Below are 22,736 nucleotides of genomic sequence, written 5' to 3'. Positions count from 1 at the left end.
CTTAATACTCCCTCAGGGACGTAAGCCCACAAGACGTACAATTCCTTGCACTCATTATGAGCGCTGCCACTTTTGATAAGAAGAAGCATTAACAATAGCGTGATCAAGTCAAAGTCTACGTTATCACACATTCTTTTAATATTGGAAAAATGAGGCCCCGTAAGTCCATGTCTTAAATATCAATATTTATAAGCATACATTTATTTTCCTATCGGTTCCAGAATTTTAATAAGCTCTTACTGTAGTCCAACAATTCCAACCTATAAGCTCGGGAAAACTATCACTTTCAGTGTTATATATAATAACTAAAATTAGCTGCATTATTTGTTCAATTTCATTTAATTTTACAAAGTAAAGGTGATGTATATGAAGTCCCAAGCATTGTTTCCATCAATTCTTATTGGTCAAAATCTTCCATGGAAGTTATTCATTCCATAATTACTCAAAATCAAACATGTTTAATTATAAAAATTTTAAACGATTTACTATCAAAAAATATAGTCTGTAAGTGTGATTCAATTGGATGTTACATAATACAATAATGGTGAAATTAATTTAAGATGTGTAAAAAGTAAAAAAAGAAAGATATTAGGACAGAAGTAACCTTACAATTTTTCTTTAAATATCGACTTTGATTTTGTATGCACTATGCACTTGGTGAGCGAGAAACAGTTTGAGCGTCATGTGGAGACAGAGAGCTTTATTGGTGTTCCTGTTATTACTAGTCCACCAAATTTGTGCTACCAGTGAGCAAGAGCATGCTTGCCCCCCTTCTTCCTGTGGCAAAATCACCCACATAACTTATCCATTTCGATTAAAAAGCGACCCAAAAGGTTGCGGCAACAGGTATGAGCTAGCTTGTGAAAACAATGTTACGGTGTTATATTTGTACTCTGGAAAATATCATGTGCAGGCTATCAACTACAACAATTTCACAATCCGAGTGGTGGATCCGGGTGTTCAACAGCCAAATTGCTCCTCCCTTCCTCGCTACTTCTTGTCTCCAACCAATTTCAGTGATGTTTATAGTTTCTTCGATAATGAGGTGGATCCATACCTAGCCTTTCAAAATCGAGATTATTCTTGGGAGCACGTTTTCCAGCATATAGTTTTCTTAAATTGTAGGCACGCAGTGATTGACAATGAGAAGTATGTGGAAACTGATCCTTGCATCAAGTGGCACTCCAAAGGGTACATATACGCTATTGCTGGTGACTTAATAGCAAAGGACTTTGAAGTTGGTTGTGAGGTAAAGCTGGTTGCTCCCACATCATGGTGGGGTTTGGATACAAATAATTCTTCATACACTCAGATGCACAGAGCGCTTCTCTATGGATTTGAGCTTTCATGGATGAATCTCGCCTGTGACCATCATTGTGGATATTCCACCTGCGCACTTGACACTTCCAGTCAGATGCTTCAATGCTCCCGTGGCAATTTCCTGGGAAGGGAGTACCCTCCTAAGTACCCTCCTGAGTACCCCACTGAACGAGGTAAATGTTGTAAAAATTATTAATTAATTTCGTTAGTTTATATTATGAGTTTCTCGTGATGATTTGCAAAATTTGAAATATTTGTTTAAACCTTAAACATAACACTGTTTATTTTATTTCTTGCTTTGATCATTGCCATTTTACTCACTCGTTTGAAACATCCAACCAATATATTAAATGTGAATTCTCGTACACTTTAAAAAAAAAATCTTTGTGCACTATATCAATACCCAATTATATTTCTTCAATTCACATTGTAAATAATTATATATTTACAAATCATCAATAGAACCATCTTTAATATGTTAAACCATATATATTTTTGCATTTGGTAAAACAAGGTTTCAAAAGTCTGTATTAATATTTTAATTTATATTTCTTATTCATCCCATTAATAAAATCATTTTTTAAACAAAAAATTAATTTATTAGTTTTATTTTTTTACCTGTGTCTATATGAACCCAAGAATTTAATAAAACATTTTATTGTTTTGATTAAAAGTTTTTAAACTGATAATGGGTATAAATTTTGACATGTATGCTAATAGTCTTCTCTGTCTCGTTGTGATGAAATCCGAAATTGATATTTTTTTTTTGTCAATAGGGAAATTGTCCAAGCTGCTATCATATGCAGAAGGTAAGGATTTTATAACCTTAAATTGAAGTTTTTATAATAATTATCTCAAAAGTTATATCAAGAATACTTTTGTATTGATTGATTCTATAAAATTATATTGGGTTGTTAATAAGTATTTTAAGACATTAAAACAAAAAATATTTATTATAAAAATTATATATAAATGTAAAAAAATTCATAAATAATATAATTTTATGTCATTCAAATTTTTTTTCTTCCTTTTAGTTGCTTAATCATCATTTGCCAATTATTTTATTTACATTGTCATTGCATGCATAACTATTAAACCTTAATACTAATCCATCTGATGAATCATCCTTCTTAAATGTATTTATATGTACGTGCAAGTTATTTAATACATACAGTCGAATAGAACCATTGGCTTGCATTTGAAACAATGACTTATATGATTTCTTAGTATAATATAACATAATTTAACAATATAAGTTAAACATCAAATTGATCCCTAGCTAGATTTGACCGTAACTATTTGTTTTTCTCCTTTCTATAAGAAAAGAAATTGATAACCACTAATCAATTTGGTCCTTGATGCATTAGTAACGAAACTGACCGCTATGCCAAATCCTCAACAACTAAATTGGTTGATATTTGTCAAATTTGATGGATAATATCAATTTTAAGAACTAAATTGATATTCTATTTTAACAAATACCTTACTTATTGCATCTCACATTAACATTGTAATCAAACGATTCTTTAATTATCACACAATTCACTCAAGTAAACCTTTTTGTTTGTTTGCAGGAGCTGTTTTTGCTGTCAAAATAGGTGAGTTAATTAGTATGTGTTATAATAGTTTGACATTGTTATTACTATTGATTATATGATGGTATGCACCACTTTGTGTCTTTCACTCTTCTAATAATTAAGAATGTTAGTTTAATTATTCATTTAGATATTTTAGTCACCAGAGTTTACATTTTAATTTCAAAAAGGTTTTTGTCGTTAAATTTTTTTAATTCCAATCTTTTGATAGAAACCTTTTGATAATTAAAATATAAACTTCGAAACTAAAAAATCTACTTATTAACTATAAGGACTAAAAGAGATAAGTTTAAAAATTATAAGAACTAGATGAGTAATTAAACCAAGAATCTTGTAAGATTAACAAATTGTGCATATAGGTTGTATGTTAGTCATCTTTTTTCCTTTATCATTGTTATAACATAATTACACATTGGTGATATTAATTCACAGGATTGTTTAAAGCTATAAGACACCCAGAATTTGAAAGTCGTCATTATTCTGCGTATGCATATCACTCAATAATATTTATTACCTTTGGACACTACATTCTACCATACTTGGTAGGCAAGTTTTTGTTTGGGATGACATTGTTTATTGTGCTTTTGATATACAAATGGAGAAAAAGGCATTTGTCAATATATGAAAATATTGAAAATTATCTGGAACAAAATAACTTGATGCCTATTGGATACTCATACAAAGAAATTAAGAAGATGGCTAGAGGTTTCAAAGAGAAATTGGGTGAAGGAGACTATGGCTTTGTATTCAAGGGAAAGTTGCGTAGCGGGCCTTTTGTGGCAATTAAAATGCTACATAAAGCAAAAGGTAATGGCCAAGACTTTATTAGTGAAATTGCAACAATTGGAAGAATACATCATCAAAATGTAGTACAACTAATTGGATATTGTGCTGAAGGCTCAAATCGTGCCCTTGTTTATGAATTCATGCCCAATGGATCTCTTGACAAATTTATTTTTACCAAAGATGGAAGTATACATTTAACATATGACGAAATATTTAATATAGCAATTGGAGTAGCTCGTGGGATTGCTTATCTCCATCATGGGTGCGAGATGCAAATTTTGCATTTTGATATCAAACCCCATAACATCCTTCTTGATGAAACATTCACCCCAAAGGTCTCTGACTTTGGATTGGCAAAACTATATCCAATAGATAATAGCATTGTGACTATGACAGCGGCAAGAGGGATAATTGGGTATATGGCTCCAAAATTATTTTATAAAAATATTGGAGGAATATCCCACAAGGCTGATGTTTATAGCTTTGGAATGCTTTTGATGGAGATGGCAAGTAAGAGGAAGAACCTAAATCCCCATGCGGATCATTCAAGTCAACTTTACTTTCCCTTTTGGATTTATAATCAACTTGGAAAAGAGACAAATATAGGAATGGAAGGTGTCACAGAGGAGGAAAATAAAATAGCAAAAAAGATGATAATTGTTTCACTTTGGTGTATACAGTTGAAACCAACCGATCGCCTCTCAATGAATAAAGTAGTGGAAATGCTTGAAGGAGACATTGAAAGCCTGGAAATACCTCCAAAGCCTTCTTTGTATCCACATGAGACAATGGAAAATGATCAAAGCATCTACTCTAGTCAAACAATGTCAACAGACTTCATTAGTTCTTCTAATTATTCCAAGGAAATTTTGACTAATCCTTTGGTAGAGGATGCTATTTGATAATGCACAGTAGTTATGTATTTGTATCCACCTTATTGTCTTGAACACTTGTTCATCTGTAATATTTATTTTATCTAAAAGATTTCCTATTGTTTTATCTTTCAAAGTTTTAAAAAATGGGTTACCAAAATTTAAGATTTTGTTCAAAGCTCCCTGCTATATAATCCTGATATAAACTGATTCTACTTGAATGTGTATGTGTTACTAGTAAGTTTTAGCATATAATTGTACCAAAGCTAGGATTGTGTTATAAGCTAACAATGTAGGCTTACACCGTAAAAATGGGCAAACAATAAAAAAATTTATGAAATTAATGATAATTAGTAATTATGAGATATAAGGTTGATTCGACAATTACAATGAAAATAGAAGGAAGATGAAAAAGATTATGAGTAAAAAATTTGAACTCTTATTTCTAACAAAATTAACTTACAAACTAATATTTATTGATAAAAAATTACAATTAGTAATTACTAATTAGAATTAAAACCCTATAAAAAATTAATTAATTCACACATTGTTTGCAAAAACTGTCTCAATTAATTCTTAGAAAAATTTTAAAATTATTATTTTAAGCACATTTATATGACTTGAAAAGAATTTTTAAACCTCTCTTGCTATTTGTACTATCTCATCCTGTTATGCGGTCTTCTAGGAACAAATAATTTATTTTATCATTTCTTAGGCCCCGTCCAGACAAAGTATTAAAAATCAAAACTAAATAGTACTTAGTATTATAAATGTAGCCTTGGGAATTAGAATTTTGAAAATTTTCATCTGATTTTCCTGAATAATTAGAAAATTAGTTCAATTAACTAAAAGTAGGGCTCTCGTATGTGCATCAATGGGTTCTATAATAGTGTTAAGAAATTTAATATTTGGGAATTACTTCGGTGTAGATTATAAATAACCCACACCGATCGATAATTCATGCATTTATTTATTGACATGTAGCTGCTTTTGCCATGTTATATAATGAACTTTAAGTCTAATCAAATATTATTTAATGAATTTTGAATTAGTTCAAACAAATCTAACAAGATATTGTTTTATCAATTTTAAATTAATTTAATAATATATAAAGCTAATTGTGTTTAATGAAGTAAAAACTGAATTGTTAAATTGCTTGCATTAATATATTAATTTTGTAATTTCAAAAATTAAAATTAAGTTTATAATATATATTACGAAATCATATTCATACAAAGTTGTTAATTAGACATAATCAAATTTAACATACCTGATTATATTGAAAAAAGAATTTAATTACACGCATTAATGATATTCAATATACAATTTTTAAGAAATATTTCTAATAAAATTTTGAATATATATATATATATATATATATATATATATATAATATTTTATGGAAATATTAATTCATAAAGATATTTAAAACCTCAACATGATTAAAAAAATCATGAATGTTATTAAATAAAAGTAACTATTCATAAATTTAATAAATTTAGTTTTTTTAAAAAAATAATAAATTTAGCTAACTATATTAAATAAATTCCTTTTAATTTTTTTAATTATTATTGGATACAAAGCATATTATAAAAACCGAATTAATGAATAAAAAAGACTCCTATGTACTATATTAATCTTTTTATATCTATCCATATTTATTAGTTAAAATAAATTATTAAAGTAACATTATGTTTTTTGTAATGTCTAGTTAAGTGGTTTTAATTAGATTGCAAGAATAATTTAATTTAAATATATGTAATTAATTAATTATAAGGTGATGGTTTGTGATGTTTATATATATATATATATATATATATATATATATATATATATATATATATATATATATATATATATATATATATATGATTATAATTACATAGGTGAAAATCTTGTTTTAGGGGTGAATAGTAAGTTTTTGAATGGTTTGACCTGGATGAATGAAGCTTGAGAGATAGGAATTAAGTGGGTGGATTTAGGAAGCACGTAAAAAAATGTCTTTGTTGACGGTTTTTTCTGGGAATTAGAAGAAACCACCATAAATGTATTTTTGGTGGCTTATTATGACCGCCACAAATGATTCATCTTTATTTAAAGCTAGCTCTCTGCATGTATAAGTTTTACAATCTCACTTTAAGATCATGTTTGAGACGAGAATGCAAGACTCCTTGAGAAAATTGAGTTTGGAGGGGAAGGAAACATAATGAGTGTTGTCTTTAAAGAATAATTTGTTATTGACAATAGATAAATCTTTGTACTTACCATTGTTCAAAAAACAGATATGGTAATTAAATAATGATGTTACTCCTAACATTATTAAAAGACAAGACAACACTAAGATTCTCTCTCAAGCATCACCTAAAGTTCAAACTCAATAAACTCAAGAAGTGTCATTAAGAAGATTCACCAAAGAAAGGAAAAATGTAATTTGATATGATTATGTCATATTTTTTTAAGAACATGAATATGAATGATATTAGGTTAACTGAGAAGGTTTAATTGACCTTAGTCAAGTCATGTTGTGCTCTAACTCTCAAGTGAATTGATGTCATAAATGATGTAATAAAACCAATGGTTGAACATGACATTTGGGATATCATCAAATTGCCTAAAAGTGTAAAACCCATAAGTTGTAGATATTATATAATCGAAAGAGATTCAATGGGTAATATTGAAATATATAAAGTTTGTCTTGTCATCAAAAGTTTTACAAGAAGGAAGTCAATGATCACAAAGAGACTTTCTCTCTAATTTTTTAGAAAGACTTTCATAGGACTATAATGACACTGCAGATCATTTTGATAATTGTTTTGCATAGATGGATGTAAAGATTATGTTTCTAAATGGAAATATTGATGAAATAATTTATATGGTGCAACCAGAAAACCTTGTTTAAGATAATCTAAAGTCTATGGTATGTAAACTATAGAAATCCATTTATGCTTTAAACAATTCTCTCGTCTATGATATTACAAAATTCATCAAGATTATCTCTTATGATGTTGAGGTAAATTTGGTTGATGATTGTGTATGCTAAAAGTTTAGTTGGAGTAAATTTATTATTTTGGTATTATATGTTGATGACATCCTAGTATCATCATATGACTTATTGTTGCAAAACAATTATATTACAATTTATCATGAATGCTTAAGTTTTTTTGTATTGTCCTAAAATAATTTTTTGTGGGAGTCCTAAGGTGATATATACCAACACTAGAAAATAGTAAAGCACATTATGCATTAATTAAAGAGAACAAAAAATTAAATGTTTTCATATCGAAAGTCTAGAAGTTTAGTGATCATAGGATATTCTGACATCGATTTTTTCAGAATGTCTTAATAGCAATCATTCCACATAAGGATCCATATTTAACCGTGTTGGTGGGGTTAATATTTTGTTATTCGACATCATACTAGAATTTATGATTGTTAAATTATTGTAACTAAATTTCCTGTTGTCGTTGCTAACATTAGGTAGTCATCAGTTGTTTATTGGGGCAATATCTTAGTGGTATTATTAAGGATTCAACCAAGTAAAAGTTTGTTGACATAAAGTATTTGGTTGTTAAATAAAGAATTTAGAAAATACAGATTTGTATAGAACATATAGGAACCCATTGCAAGCTAGCTGATCCACTTACTAAAGATATGATACTTAAAGTTTTTCATGAGCACACTGTTCATATGGGTCTAATTCCTTATAGTACTTAGTTTAGTGGGAATCTTACTTATGTTTGATATCTTATGGTTTACAAACATTTTGTTGTTTGGATTTTCTGCAGAAATAAAGTTAAAGTTTATCATTTCATTATCAGCTTGTTTTATTTACAATATTTATGTTGTGTTTGGATAGATCTATATAAAAAATAAAGTTTGGGCTAGTTGGAAATAGGCATGACTAAGATCACATTGCATGTAATTTTCATGTTGCTTATCCATATTGACCTATGTCATTGAGTGTACTAATGTGATGGTCATTCGGATCTAGTTATATTTGTTGTAGTGACGAAAGCTGCAATAATTCTATTATTGATACATGAGATGAACTAGGTTGTTAAGGTGGAAGTCTAAAGGTAAATAGCATACAAATGCACGCTTAAGGATTTTTTATATAATTGTTACAATATGTAGCCCAAGTAGGAGATTGTTGGAATTTTCTATTCCAATAATTAATGTGGGCTAATATTATAAAACAATTATATTAGCTATTTATCATTAATGAGTTTTATTTTATGTGATCAAATTAAGTGAGCCCACTAGACAACTAAGTCGATGATATGGACTTAAACCCTATTGGGTTATGATCCTCAATATACCGAGCCGTCTGATATAGTTTCTCTTCTCCACATCTGAAGAGTTACGAAGGTCCTATTAAGGAATAAAGAAGCTCTGGTTAAGTAAGAATCATGAAGTCACTGGTTACGCTGTTAGCCGATTATCTGTTCCGTAACATATCCTGAGAGTACATAGATCAGAAATCACTTACGGATTCAGATTCTGCTACGTTTGTTTGATCAGTCATTATGGATCCAGATATTCTTAAAATTCTTCTTGATAATCTAACGTAATATGTTCTTGATGGTTATATTGATATATTATAAGGATCCTCTAAAATTCTAATATTGTCTCCCCCACAGAATTATGATGGAGAAAGTGAAACTCAGACATATACCACCACATACTTGACCTTACCAAATTCTTTGAAATTAAATTTAAACTTGCATTAAGCTGCACAACACTGACTTTAATGGATTTTTCTAGTCCACAAGTCCAAAAAGGTGTGCTGGACTTTTGGAAATAGTGTGTGGAATTAGGGGTGGGTAAGTGGGTCAGCCCACTTTGCGTAAGGCCCGCCTGCATTGGCAGCGAACCGGGTCAGTCCACCTCGCATTCTTACATGAACCTAATAAATTGATTCATCCCCGCCCCGTGGACCCTGCAGGTCAAACGGGTCAGTCTGTAGGCCTAATTTTAAATGAATTTCAATTTCAACAAAAATGCAACACAATCAAATTAAGTTCAACACAAATATAAATAAAATCTCAACAATTAGTCAATTACATCAATAAAATAAATAATGTCTTAACGATAGAAAATCCAAGCAATAAATCTAAAATATGAAACTTAAACATCTCTAACAACAAATGATTCCATATTTGAAGTAGCTTGAGTTTTCTCCATCTCCACATCTTTATCTTCTTTTCCTAAAACTCAAAATAATAATAAATATTAGAATCAACTCAAGTTAAGTGATTAAAAGACAACAATTATTACATATTATTTACCTTGCTTATCAAATCCTGGTAACCAATTTTTAGTACATATCAAGGCTTGCACGTTGTCAGCAAGAAGCCTAGTTCGATATTTGTTAAGCACCCGTGAACCAATACTAAATGCCGATTCGAAAGCCACAGTTGCAATTTGGATGCATACAATATCACAAACCGACAATGAAAAATCTGGATTAAGCAGGATTCTCAAGGTGCTATAGTTGGTGGGATTCTTAAACCATGAATTAAGCAGATTTACGGACAACCCGTGGACCAAATCCGCACAGTCCGTTGGTTAAGTAGGACCTTCCAATCCTTCAAATCTCATCCTCTTCACAAAAATTCAAAAAGCCTAACGTCTCGCTGTCACTGTTAAATTTTACCTCTAATATTAATCAAAACCTTCCAAGCCCAACCACGTGAAAATTGACCGAAACCTTAGAAGAACTCTTCAAAATCGTGTTGATTTTTCCAAGACTTAATACCCCTCAGGGACGTAAGCCCACAAGACAAGTTAAAGTCTACGTAATCACACATTCTTTTAATATTGGAAAAATGAGGTCCCCTAAGTCCATGTCTTAAATATCAATAATTATAAGCATACATTTATTTTCCTATGGCGTGTGTATGTAAAATTCAAAAATAAAGTTCCAGAATTTTAATAAGCTCTTACTGTAGTCCAACAATTTCAACCTATAAGCTCGGGAAAACTATCACTTTCAGTGTTATATATAATAACTAAAATTATCTCATAACTACTCCAAGTCAAAGTCAAACATGTTTAATCATAAAATTCTTAAACAATAAACGATCAAAAAATATATGTATTTTATTGGTATAGGTAATATCAATTAATTCTTGTAAGACATCATCAACTATACGGTCTCATATTTATAGTCTCTAAATCTCTCTCATTTTGATGTGATTCAGTCAAAATTTTACATAATACAATAATGGTAAGATTAATTTAAAATGTGTAAAAAGTAGAAAAGAAAGATATTAGAACAGAAATAACCTTACAATTTTTTCTTTAAATATCGACTTTGATTTTGTATGCACTGTGCACTTAAAGGTGAGCAAGAAACAGTTTGAGCGTCATGGGGAGACAGAGTGCTTTATTGGTGTTCCTGTTATTACTAGTCCAGCAAATTTGTGCTACCAGTGAGCAAGAGCATGCTTGCCCCCCTTCTTCCTGTGATCACCAACATAACTTATCCATTTCGATTGAAAGGCGACCCAAAAGGTTGCGGTGACAACAGGTATGAGCTAGCTTGTGAAAATAATGTTACGGTGTTATATTTGTACTCTGGAAAATATCATGTGCAGGCTATCAACTACAACAATTTCACAATCCGTGTGGTGGATCCGGGTGTTCAACAGCCATATTGCTCCTCCATTCCTCGCTACTTCTTGTCTCAATCAAATTTCAGTGCAATTGAAGGGGATCCATACCTAGCCTTTCTAAAGCGAGCTTATTCCTGGGAGCACGTTTTCCAGCATATAGTTTTCTTAAATTGTAGCCATGCAGTGATTAACAATGAGAAGTATGTGGATACTGATCCTTGCATCAAGTGGCATTCCCAAGTGGAATTCCGAGTGCGCATTTGACGCTTCCATTAAGAAGCTTCAATGCCCCTGCCGCAATTTCCTGGGGGGACAGCAGTTCCAGCTTACTGAATGTGCTAAAGGTTGCAAAAATTATATATTTACAAATCATCAATAGAACCATCTTTAATATGTTAAACCATATATTTTTGCATTTGGTGAAACAAGGTTTCAAAAGTCTGTATTTATATTTTAATTTATATTTCTTATTCATCCTATTAATAAAATCATTTTTTAAACAAAAAAATAATTTATTAGTTTTACTTTTTTTTACCTGTATCTATCTGAAACCAAGGATTAAATAAAACATTTTTTTGTTTTGAATAAAAGTTTTTAAACTGATAATAGGTATAAACTTTGACATATATATGCTATATAGTCTTCTCTTTCTAGCTAGCTCGATTATGATGAAATCCGAAATTGATATTTTTTTTTTGTCAATAGGGATATGGTCCAATCTGCTATCATCTGCACCAGGTAAGGATTTTATAACCTTAATTTTTGTTTTATCTCAAATCAAAATATATTGAAATTTTTATAATAATTATTTCAAAAGTAATATTTTTTATTGGTTGATTGTATAAAATTGTTTTAGGTTTTGTTTATAATTAAGTATTTTAAGAAATTAAAAAAAAATATTTATTGTAGAAATTATATATAAATGTAAAAAAAGTCATACATAATATAATTTTATGGAACTCAAATTTTGTTTCTTCCTTTTCCTTTTAGTTCCTTAATTATCATTTGCCAATTATTTTATTTACATTGTCTTTGCCTGTATAGCCATTAAACCTTAATACTATTCCATCCAATGAATCATCCTTCTTAAATTTATGTATATGTACGTGCAAGTTATTTAATACATACAGACTAATAGAACCATTGGCTTGCATTTGAAACAATGACTTATATGATTTCTTAGTATAATATAACATAATTCAACAATATAAGTTAAACATCAAATTGATACCTAGCTAGATTTGACAATAACTATTTATTTTTCTCCTTTCTATAGCAAAAGAAATTAATAACTACTAATCAATTTGGTCCTTGATGAAACTTAATATTAGTAACGAAAACAGACCGATATGCAAAATCCTCAACAACTAAATTGGTTGATATTTGTCAAATTTGAAGGATATTAAAAAATTTAAGAACTAAATGGATATTCTACTTTAACAAATACCTTACTTATTGCATCTCACATTAACACTGTAATCAAACGATTCTTTATTACACTATTCAATCAAGCAAACCTTTTCTTTCTTTTTTTGCAGATGCCATTTTTGCTGTCATAATAGGTGAGTTCCTCTATTTTTATATGCTACACATAAAATTAACCATACAAAACATTTCACTGGAATTAGTATGTGTTATAATAGTTTGACATTATTATTACTATTGATTATATGATGGTACGTACCACTTTGTGACTTTGACTCTTCCAATAATTAAGAATCTTCTAATATTAACAGATGGTGCATATAGGTTGTATGATAGTTATCTTTTTTCCTTTATCATCCGTTATAACATAATAGTCACATTTGTGATATTAATTCACAGGATTGTATGAAACTATAAGAGGACCAAACCCACAACTTGAACATGAATTCAATGCGTATGACTCAATATTTATTACCTTTGGACACTACATTCTACCATTCTTGGCAGGCAAGTTTTTGTTTGGGATGACATTGTTTATTGTGCTTTTGATATACAAATGGAGAAAAATGCATTTGTCAATATATGAAAATATTGAAAATTATCTGGAACAAAATAACTTGATGCCTATTGGATACTCATACAAAGAAATTAAGAAGATGGCTAGAGGTTTCAAAGAAAAATTGGGTGAAGGAGGCTATGGCTTTGTATTCAAGGGAAAGTTGCGTAGTGGGCCTTCTGTGGCAATTAAAATGCTACATAAAGCAAAAGGTAGCGGCCAAGACTTTATTAGTGAAATTGCAACAATTGGAAGAATACATCATCAAAATGTAGTACAACTAATTGGATATTGTGGTGAAGGCTTAAAACATTACCTTGTTTATGAATTCATGCCCAATGGATCTCTTGACAAATTTATTTTTACCAAAGATGGAAGCATACATTTAACATATGACGAAATATTTAATATAGCAATTGGAGTAGCTCGTGGGATTGCTTATCTCCATCATGGGTGCCAGATGCAAATTTTGCATTTTGATATCAAACCCCATAACATCCTTCTTGAGGAAACATTCACCCCAAAGGTCTCTGACTTTGGATTGGCTAAACTATATCCAATAGATAATAGCATTGTGACTATGACAGCGACAAGAGGGACAATTGGGTATATGGCTCCAGAATTATTTTATAAAAATATTGGAGGAATATCCCACAAGGCTGATGTTTATAGCTTTGGGATGCTTTTGATGGAGATGGCAAGTAAGAGGAAAAACCTAAATTCCCATGCAGATCATTCAAGTCAACTTTACTTTCCCTTTTGGATTTATAATCAACTTGGAAAAGAGATAGATATAGAAATGGAAGGTGTCACAGAGGGGGAAAATAAAATAGCAAAAAAGATGATCATTATTTCACTTTGGTGTATATAGTTGAAACCAAGCGATTGCCCCTCAATGAATAAAGTAGTGGAAATGCTTGAAGGAGACATTGAAAGCCTGGAAATACCTTCAAAGCATTCTCTATATCCACATGATACAATGGAAAATGATCAAAGCATCTACTCTAGTCAAACAATGTCAACGGACTTCATTAGTTATTCTAGTTATTCCAAGGAATTGAAATTGTGACTAATCCTTTTGTAGAGGATACTATTTGATAATGCACAGTAGTTATGTATTTGTATCCACCTTATTGTCTTGAACACCTATTCATCTATAATATTTATTTTATCTAAAAGATTTCCTATTGTTTTATCTTTAATAGTTTAAAAAAATGGATTACCAAAATTTAAGATCTTGTTCAAAGTTCCCTGACATGTAATCATGAAATAAACTCATTTTACTTGAATGTGTATGTGTTACTTGTAAGTTTAAGCAGATAATTCTACCAAAGCTAGGATTGTGTTATAAGCTAGCAATGTAGGCTTACACTGTAAAAATGTACTAACAATCAAGAAATTTATGAAATTAATCATAATTAGTAATTAGGAGATATAAGATTAATTCATGCATTTATTTATTGACATGTAATTGCTTTTGTCATGTCATATAATATAATGAACTTTAAGTCTAATCAAATATTATTTAATTAATTTTGAATTAATTCAAACAAATTTAACAAGATATTATTTAATCAATTTTAAATTAATTTAATAATATATAAAGCTAATTATGTTTAATGAAATCAAAAATGAATGTTAAATTGCTTGCATTAATATATTAATTTTATAATTTCAAAAATTAAAAATTAAGTTTATAATATATACTACGAAATCATATTCACACAAAGTAGTTGATTAGACATAATCAAATTTAACATAACTAATTATATTGAAAAATGAATTTAATCACACACATTGATGATGATTCAATATACAATTTTTAAAAAACATTTCTAATAAAATTTTGAATATATATATATATATATATATATATATATATATATATAATATTTTATGCAAATATTAATTCATAAAGATATTTAAAACTTCAACATGGTTAAAAAATTCATGAATCTTTTTTTTTATTTGAAAGGGGGAGAAATAGATAAAAGATAAGATAGTGAATTATCTAATTCTTTTGAGACAAATTTTTTTATATATGCAATCATTGCAAAATTAATGGAGAGTAAACGACTCATGTAGATATTTTTCTACTCCTAACCTACAGATGGTTGTCATCATCAAAAAAGGGGAAGAATGTGAATCATGCTGGTTTCAGGTTTTGATGATGCCCAAAAGAATTCACTTGATAATGATTGTCATTATCATAAAGGGGAAGAATGTGAATCATACAGGTTTTGATGATGCCAAAAAGAATTCACTTGATAATGATTATCATCATAAAAAAGGCAGAGAATGTGAATGTATGAATACAAAGTTTTGATGATGTCAAAGTAGAATCAAACAAGGTTGTTTCAACAAATATTCAAAGGTTAACCATTACTTCAAGATTAATTCAAGGTCAAGCAAACAAGATCAAGAAAAAGATAAGGCCTTAAACAATCTCACTGGTTAATTGATTTTTGCGTTAAAACAAATTTTTTCAAGAGATCAAAGGCTCTGATAATCGATTACCAGGCAGTATAATCGATTACCAGAGGACAAGTTTACAAATCAACTTTTAAAAAGAGTTTTGAAATTTGAAATTTGAATTTTGTAATCGATTATCAAATATTTGTAATCGATTACCAGTAACAGAACTCTTGTAATTCAAATTGAAAAGTCATGACCCTTCAAAATATAACTGTATAATCGATTAACAGAAATCTGTAATCGATTACCAGTAAGAAAATTTTAGAAAAGTTTTTTGAAAATACACATCTCTTCAAATCATTTTGAAAAGGTACAATGAGCCTATATATATGTGTGTCTGACTTCGAAAAGCAAGAGAGATGTTCTAATAAAACTTAATTGTCAAATACTCTCTCAACAATTATTAGGTAAGCACTTGCAAATCTATTGAGAATTCATCTAAGAACTTCAATTTGTATTATTATCTCTAAAAGAGAAAAATTCCTCTAGGATCTTCAATTTTTGTCATCTACTATAAAGGAAAGAAATTTTTATATTCATCTCAGAAACTCAGTTGTAATCAAGAGACTGATTGTCTCTTGGATTGTGAGAAATCTAATCAAGAAATGGATTATCTCTTGGAGAATCTTGAACACAGGGATGAGAGATCTCAATGTGTGTTCAAAGTCTGTAGAATTTACAGAGATAGTGGAAAATCTCAAGTGAGTTGTTTGAGGACTAGAGGTAGGCACGGGAAGTGACCGAACCAGTATAAATTGAGTTTGCATTTCTCTCTTCCCTTCTCTCAATTATTTTACTATAGTTTACTTTGTCTTGCGCATTTAAAAAAATCATTGTTATATAATACTTTTGAAAAATTATCTAACTAATAATTATTTTAAATTTTAATTTTATTTAATATGCTTTTCAACATTTATCTTTAATTTCGTACTTTTAAATTGTTTATATAGTTACAATATAGATATGTTTTTTTTATCAAAGATTTTTTAAAAAAGAAATTCTTTTAAATAATTCAAATGATATAGATTACTTTAAAAATATATTTTCACCAAACATGTCCAAATATAAAACCGATTTTTTTTAAAATAACTCAAATGAAAATGATTATTTTAAAACCACATTTATATTTGTCAAATGAATTTATTTTGATCAACTTCTATATTATAGATTTAAAAGTCATTTCTTAAAAGAGCTTTTCTTATTGTTCTTTTTTTTAGCTTGTCTCCATGACAAATAATTTTCTCATTATTTAATACCTATTTTATATATTTGAAAAAGTGTGAAATTGTTAATTATTTTAAAATTTCCTTTTATTATTTATTTTTTCAAGTTTTAGATTTAATAATATATTACTACTAATTTTTTTTCGATTAAAATTTGCTTCATATATATATATATATATATATATATATATATATATATATATATATATATATATATATATATATATATATATATATCAATTTTTTAGCATAATCGATCATTTTAAATAACTCAAAAGAAAAAGATTATTTGAAAATCACATTCACCAAACGTATCCAAATATAAAAAAAATTGTACCATCAATTAAAATTATAATTGTTTAATAGTATAATTTATTTTCAAGTCAACTTTGCTTTCCCTTTTGGATTTATAATCAACTTGGAAAAGAGACAGATATAGAAATGGAATGTGTAAGAGAGTAAGAAAATAAAATAGCAAAAAAGATTATCATTGTTTTACTTTGGTGTATACCGTTGAAATCAAGCGATTGCCCCTCAATGAACAAAGTAGTGGAAATGCTTGAAGGAAACATTGAAAGCCTGGAAATACCACCAAAGCCTTCTCTATATCCACATGAGACAATGGAAAATGATCAAAGCATCTACTCTAGTCAAACAATGTCAACAGACTTCATTAGTTCTTCTAGTTATTCCAAGGAAATTGTGACTAATCCTTTTGTAGAGGATGCTATTTGATAATGCACAATATGTATTTGTATCCACCTTATTGTCTTGAACACCTATTCATCTATAATATTTATTTTATCTAAAAGATTTCCTATTGTTTTATCTTTTATAGTTTAAAAAAATGGTCACCAAAATTTAAGATTTTGTTCAAAGTTCCCTGATATGTAATCATGATATAAAATGATTCTACTTGAATGTGTACGTGTTACTTGTAAGTGTTAGCATATAATTCTACCAAAGCTAGGATTGTGTTATAAGCTAGCAATTTAGGCTTACACCGTAAAAATGTACTAACAATCAAGAAATTTATGAAATTAATCATAATTAGTAATTAGGAGATATAAGATTGATTCATGCATCTATTTATTGACATGTAACTGTTTTTGTCATGTCATATAATATAATGAACTTTAAGTCTAATCAAATATTATTTAATTAATTTTGAATTAATTCAAACAAATTTAACAAGATATTATTTAATCAATTTTAAATTAATTTAATAATATATAAAGCTAATTATGTTTAATGAAGTAAAAAATGAATGTTAAATTGCTTGCATTAATATATTAATTTTATAATTTCAAAAATTAAAATTTAAGTTTATAATATATATTATGAAATCAGATTCACACAAAGTTGTTGATTAGGCATAATCAAATTTAACATAACTAATTATATTGAAAAAAGAATTTAATTACACGCATTGATGATTCAATATACAATTTTTAAAAAATATTTCTAATAAAATTTTGAATATAATATATATATATATATATATAATTCTTTTGAGACAATTTTTTTATATATGCAATCATTGTAAAATCAAGCGGGAGTAAATGATTCACATAGATATTTTTTTACTTCTAACCTACATATAATTGTCATCATAAAAAAGGAGAGAAAATGTGAATCATGCAGGTTTCAGGTTTTGATGATGCCGAAAAGAATTCAATTGATAATGACTGTCATTATCATAAAAGAGGAGAATGTGAATCATTCAAGTTTTGATGATGCCAAAAAGAATTCACTTGATAATGATTGTCCTCATAAAAAAGGGGAAGAATTTGAATGTATGAATAGAGAGTTTTGATGATGTCAAAGTAGAATCAAACAAGTTTGCTTCAACAAATATTCAAAGGTTAATCATTACTTCAAGATTAACTCAAGGTTAAGCAAACAAGATCAAGAAGAAGATAAGGCCTCAAACAATCTTATTGGTTGATTGGTATTTGCCTTAAAACAAATTTTTTCCAAGAGATCAAAGGCTTTGGTAGTCAATTACCACGTAGTATAATCGATTACTAGAAGACAAGTTTGCAAATCAGCTTTTAAAAAGAGTTTTGAAATTTGAATTTTGTAATCGATTATCAGAAATCTGTAATTGATTTCCAATGAGAAAATTTTAGAAAAGCTTTTTGAAAAGACACATCTCTTCAAATCATTTTGAAAAGTCACAATGGGCCAATATATACGTGTGTCTGACTTCGAAAAGCAGATATTCTAAGAGAACTTAATTGTCAAATGCTCTCTCAATAATTATTGGACAAACACTTACAAATCTATTGATAATTCATCTAAGAACTTCAATTTATATTATTATCTCTAAAGAGAGACATTCCTCTAGGATCTTCATTTTTTATCATTTACTATAAAAGAGAGAAATCTTTATATTCATATCATAAACTGAGTTGTAATCAAGAGAATGATTGTCTCTTGGATTGTGAGAAATATAATCAAGAGACGGGTTGTCTCTTGGAGAATCATGTACACAAGGGTAAGAGATCTCAAGATGTGTTCAAAGTCTGTAAAGGGTTTACAGAGATAGTGGAAAATCTCAAGTGAGTTGCTTGAGGATTGGACATAGGCACGGAAAGTGGTCGAACCAGTCTAAATTGAGTTTGCATTTCTCTCTTTCCTTCTCTCAATTATTTCACTGTAGTTTACTTTGTCTTGCACATTTAAAAAAATATTGTTAAATTGATTGTTTATTCTTCTTCTGCATTCTCAGTCCATCATATATCATTTAAAAGGAGGTTAAAATTTGTTAATGGAAATTTTTTTAAGACTTAATTCACCCCCTCTTAAATTTTTGAGGTCACTTGTCCAACAAAAATAATTTCAACATTATATAATACTTTTGAAAAATGATCTAATTAATAATCATTTTAAATTTAATTTAATTTAATATGTTGTAGATTTAAAAGTCATTTCTTAAAAGAGCTTTTCTTATTGTTCTTTTTTTTTAGTTTGTCTCCATGACAAAGAATTTTGTCATTATTTAATACCTATTTTATATATTTGAAAAAGTGTGAAATTGTTAATTATTTAAAATTTCCTTTTATTATTTATTTTTTCAAGTTTTAGATTTAATAATATATTACTACTAATTTTTTTTCGATTAAAATTTGCTTCATATATATATATATATATATATATATATATATATATATATATATATATATATATATATATATAATATAGTAAAATATTTATCAATTTTTTTAGCATAATCGACCATTTTAAATATCTCAAATGAAAAAGATTATTTGAAAATCACATTTCACCAAACGTATCCAAATATAAAAAAAAATTGTACCATCAATTAAAATAATAATTGTTTAATAGTTTAATTTATTTTCATATAGTTAATTCAAACACACCAAAACTTTCCTTCTTAGTAGAAAAAGTACGCTTAAACACAATGGGTTGGATTTAATCATATTACATAAAATACATACATCTACTACTTTTCTACAAATTAAACTATTTATTTTCTCCCACTATAAATCATTCTTGAATAACTTCTAACTCCAAAGGTCGTCTTGTAACTCTAGTGTGTCCACTAGTAATAGTTGAAGTGGTTGAGTGGAATGGATTAGGAGGCACATTTAACTGGTTTTCCTCTCCAGTTTCTAACATTTGTATGACAAATTTTATAGATGGACGATTCACTGGCTGCCACTGAATGCACCAAAGTCCAGCAATTGCTAATTTCTTTGCAATTTTAATATCACCTTCATCCTCAACATGAATATGTACATCTCCATCAATCAGGTTATGGATCCAATCCGGATACAAAACATGGAAATCTTGGGCAGAAGACATGTCTACATTCTTTCTTCCTCCAACCATTTCTAACAATAACATTCCATAACTGTAAATATCAGACTTGTAAGACACATTTCCAAAGTTTCTGGAGAAAACTTCAGGTGCAATGTATCCCAAGGTTCCTCTTGCAGCTGTCATGGACACCAAACTAGGATTCTTGGAACACAATTTGGCTAAGCCAAAATCAGAAATTTTTGGAGTGAAGTTGTCATCAAGTAGCACATTGTGAGGATTGATGTCAAAATGAATAATGGGTTGATTACAACCTTGATGAAGATACTCAATCCCTTTAGCTATACCAAGAGCAATCTTTTGCAGCTTCTCCCAGCCAAGGAAATGGTCCTTGTTGTCCGGTGGAACTATAAATCGTTGTAAGGATCCGTTTGGAAACAAATTGTAGACAAGAGCACGATGAAATCCTTCTGCACAGAAGCCAAGCAAACGAACCACGTTGATGTGATGAATTTTTCCCATGATTCCCACTTCATTAATGAACTCCTTCCCTTCTCCCTCTTTATTATTGAGGATCTTCACAGCCACTAGAATCTCATTTGAAAGTTTTCCTCTGAATACAGCTCCATGAGCTCCTTCCCCTAACTTTTCTTTAAAGCCACCAGTGATTCTTTTCAAATCAGCATAGGTAAATCTTGCAGGCTTTTCTGCCCTGTAATCCTCTAAAAACTTGGCCACTCTTGCTTGGTCGTCTTCTTTCTGTCTAAAATAGAGGGCTATCTTAAAGACAACAATGACCACCAGCCCCAAAAAAATTGAGCCTACAATAACAGTAGCATACTTAATTTAAATGAGTGAGATATTTTACATCCACTTGTGATACAGTGAAAATAAAATATATAAATAAAGAACAACCTTTAACTAACTTTTAAATCGAGTTAAGCCTAAACTCAAAAGTCTAAAATAGTTTCAGAACCTATAACATTCAATGAAGTAGTGTGAAAGAGTCTGGTCTAACCTGTAGTAGCGAAAATAAAAGATTGGGGAACATGGATTCTTTTCGGTTTGCAGTCAAAACATTCAATGTCTCCTTCTGTGTTGTTGTTCTTCCATTTACATCTCTTGCCTTTTGCTTCGCACTTAGTACAATTTGGTATGGACCATCTCATATTCAAAGAATTCGACTGCAGGTCGTATGCCTCAACTGGCGAAATGGTGTCGAACATCTTGGTACAGGATGTTAGATCCCATTCGAGGACACTGTCGTAATATCTAGACACGTGAATCGGACAGGAGATCATATCTTGTTGACCAACAACGTATTCACTATAACAAACCCATCTTGTGAGGTATCTATGCCCAACTGAAGAACAGTTAAAGAAGCTCAAGTTGTTTGTTCCTTCATGTCCAGGAAATCCTAGTTCAAGTTGGTTGTGCTGAAGAAAAAAATTGTTGATTTGTAGAAACTTGTTCGGAAGACAATTTTCTGGGTCCCTCAACCTAAAGTAGTTACGTTTGTAGTTTATGAAAAGGACATGGAATTCTATTGTAGAGAGCACAACCATGGTTTCATTTTTTTGAGTACAATATAAACAAAACCCGGGATTAGCACATTCATCTTTCATCCCCTTCACCAGTTGGAAGGGGAATCTAATAAGGGGTTCGTCAGGCCCACAAGACAATTCCTTATTGCACTTGTTCTGACAGTTGCCATTTCTGATAAGAAGTAGCATTAGTAACAGTGTGATCAATATGGAATTCCCTTGGAGCATTATTTTCTTTTGTTGGGGAAAGAATTGTGATTTTAACAAACTACACTTCGGTTTATCTTTTAGTTTATGCTTACAGTTTTAATTTATATTTTTTGATTTTGCAATCAGGTGCGGAAACCAGATAGAAAGGGAGAAAAACTGGGTTTCTCAGTCAAAGTCTATGTTTTTTCACACAATTTTTTAAAAGGAAAAATGAGGTCCCTTAGTTCAAGTTTCCACTCCCTATCTTAAATATTAATTATTATAAGTATTCATTCATCTACCTGTTCACTATGCTTTTTTATAGATTATATGTATATTTTATCAAAA

The 22,736-nt window shown here is 29.2% G+C and overlaps 2 protein-coding genes and 1 pseudogene across 2 annotated transcripts; 2 read left to right on the top strand and 1 right to left on the bottom strand.

The window, feature by feature from the left end:
- Positions 1-639: 639 nt before the first annotated feature.
- On the top strand, positions 640-4,711 carry LOC114381120 (LEAF RUST 10 DISEASE-RESISTANCE LOCUS RECEPTOR-LIKE PROTEIN KINASE-like 2.5). Its single transcript, XM_028340300.1, has 4 exons — positions 640-1,493; positions 2,097-2,129; positions 2,895-2,918; positions 3,348-4,711. The coding sequence occupies exons 1-4, from the start codon at positions 683-685 to the stop codon at positions 4,601-4,603; spliced, it is 2,124 nt and encodes a 707-aa protein (XP_028196101.1). The 5' UTR covers positions 640-682; the 3' UTR covers positions 4,604-4,711.
- Positions 4,712-10,837: 6,126 nt separating this feature from the next.
- On the top strand, positions 10,838-14,299 carry LOC114381131 (annotated as a pseudogene).
- A 5,898-nt stretch (positions 14,300-20,197) lies between these two features.
- Positions 20,198-22,485, bottom strand: LOC114381126 (rust resistance kinase Lr10-like). The gene is made up of 2 exons (XM_028340307.1): positions 21,674-22,485; positions 20,198-21,476 (listed from the first exon to the last, which is right to left on the bottom strand). Exons 1-2 carry the CDS (start codon positions 22,425-22,427, stop codon positions 20,383-20,385), a joined length of 1,848 nt encoding a protein of 615 aa, XP_028196108.1. The 5' UTR covers positions 22,428-22,485; the 3' UTR covers positions 20,198-20,382.
- Between the last annotated feature and the right edge of the window lie 251 nt (positions 22,486-22,736).

Source organism: Glycine soja, chromosome 13 (assembly GCF_004193775.1).
Source record: "Glycine soja cultivar W05 chromosome 13, ASM419377v2, whole genome shotgun sequence".
Classification (NCBI taxonomy): Eukaryota; Viridiplantae; Streptophyta; class Magnoliopsida; order Fabales; family Fabaceae; genus Glycine; species Glycine soja.
The sequence above is the reverse complement of the archived record's forward strand: the minus strand, read 5'-3'. Positions and strand labels throughout refer to the sequence as shown.